At 49.1% G+C, this 1037-nt stretch overlaps 1 protein-coding gene across 1 annotated transcript in view; it reads right to left on the bottom strand.

Annotated features, from left to right (window-relative positions):
- The window catches only part of slc39a1 (solute carrier family 39 (zinc transporter), member 1), an 8765-nt gene extending 7766 nt beyond the window's left edge, over positions 1 to 999 (bottom strand). The window contains exons 1-2 of the mRNA XM_015391665.1: positions 548 to 999; positions 338 to 468 (exon numbers count right to left, since the gene is read on the bottom strand). Of these exons, the coding sequence (XP_015247151.1) occupies positions 338 to 468; positions 548 to 731 (315 nt within the window). The 5' untranslated portion in view covers positions 732 to 999. The remainder of the gene's footprint in view (positions 1 to 337; positions 469 to 547) is intronic.
- Positions 1000 to 1037: the final 38 nt, after the last annotated feature.

Raw genomic sequence — 1037 nt, 5'->3', positions numbered from 1 at the left:
AGCTCTAATCTAAGATATTCTACTTTTTAAAAAATATTTATTTTTGCAATCTTTCTACCTCGGCTTAGCACTAAGTATTATACCCCCCCACCCCACCCTGTAATAAACACCATTAAGGATATTAATAGAGTTCTGATTACTAATTGATCTCAGTTAATCTGCAGCTTAAATTTGTTCCTTTTTCGTAGAGTAGAAATGATCCAGTAGTTATTTCCTGGATGTGAGGTTGGATCCATTAAGTTCTGCAGAACCTGGCAGATTTCTGGACTTTGACAGGGTTCAGATGTTTTTGTCGCCTCGGCTGTTTGAACATGTGACGTGCGTGTGGCGCTCGTACTTTGATCCCAGCGCTGGTGAAGGCCTCGCCGATGCTCTGCAGGTAGTCCGGCAGCAGGTCCAGCAGGCAGGTGGCCAGGAAGACGCCTCCAGAGAAGCAGCTGATCCAGCTGAGCAGGCGGCGGCGGGAGTCTGCAAAACACACCGGAAACGGTCTCAGCGTTACGTTTCTGGTTCTGTGGCTCCCTTAAGGTCCTGCACCTGGATGTACCTGGGTCTACGCTGCAGCGGCCGCCTCCCCCCCGGATGATGCAGAGAGGAGCGAACCCGAACAGCAGAGTGACGGACAGCAGGACCACCAGCGCTCCCAGTTTGATCTCCAGAGCTGGAACCTCTGCTGGGTTGACCCGGAGCGCCGACGGTTCCCGTCCATCTGGGAGGAGGACGGAGGACATCTCTGCACCTCCTCAGGGTCCAAAGCAGGACGACTCAAACACTGAATCAGAGTCTGAAGACAGGGGCGGATTTAGGAAATGTGGGGCCCTAAGCAAAGACAACACATCAAACAGCTCCATTCTACAGATATAGAAATGTTCATAGAATAGACATCCATTATCTGTTCTAGGTTGTGTCCCTCTCTTCTTGTCCCTTTTCTTCTTGTTTTCCTCTCTATGTTTTGTACTCAGCTGACTTTTCATGCTGTCTCTAAAGGAATGAAAGATTTTTTCCAAGCACTAAGCTCACTTTGCTGATTGCTCCTT

The sequence above is a fragment of the Cyprinodon variegatus genome, unplaced genomic scaffold (genome assembly GCF_000732505.1).
Source record: "Cyprinodon variegatus isolate N-32 unplaced genomic scaffold, C_variegatus-1.0 Scaffold554, whole genome shotgun sequence".
In the NCBI taxonomy this organism is placed as follows: domain Eukaryota; kingdom Metazoa; phylum Chordata; class Actinopteri; order Cyprinodontiformes; family Cyprinodontidae; genus Cyprinodon; species Cyprinodon variegatus.
This window is presented reverse-complemented; position numbering and strand designations above follow the sequence as displayed.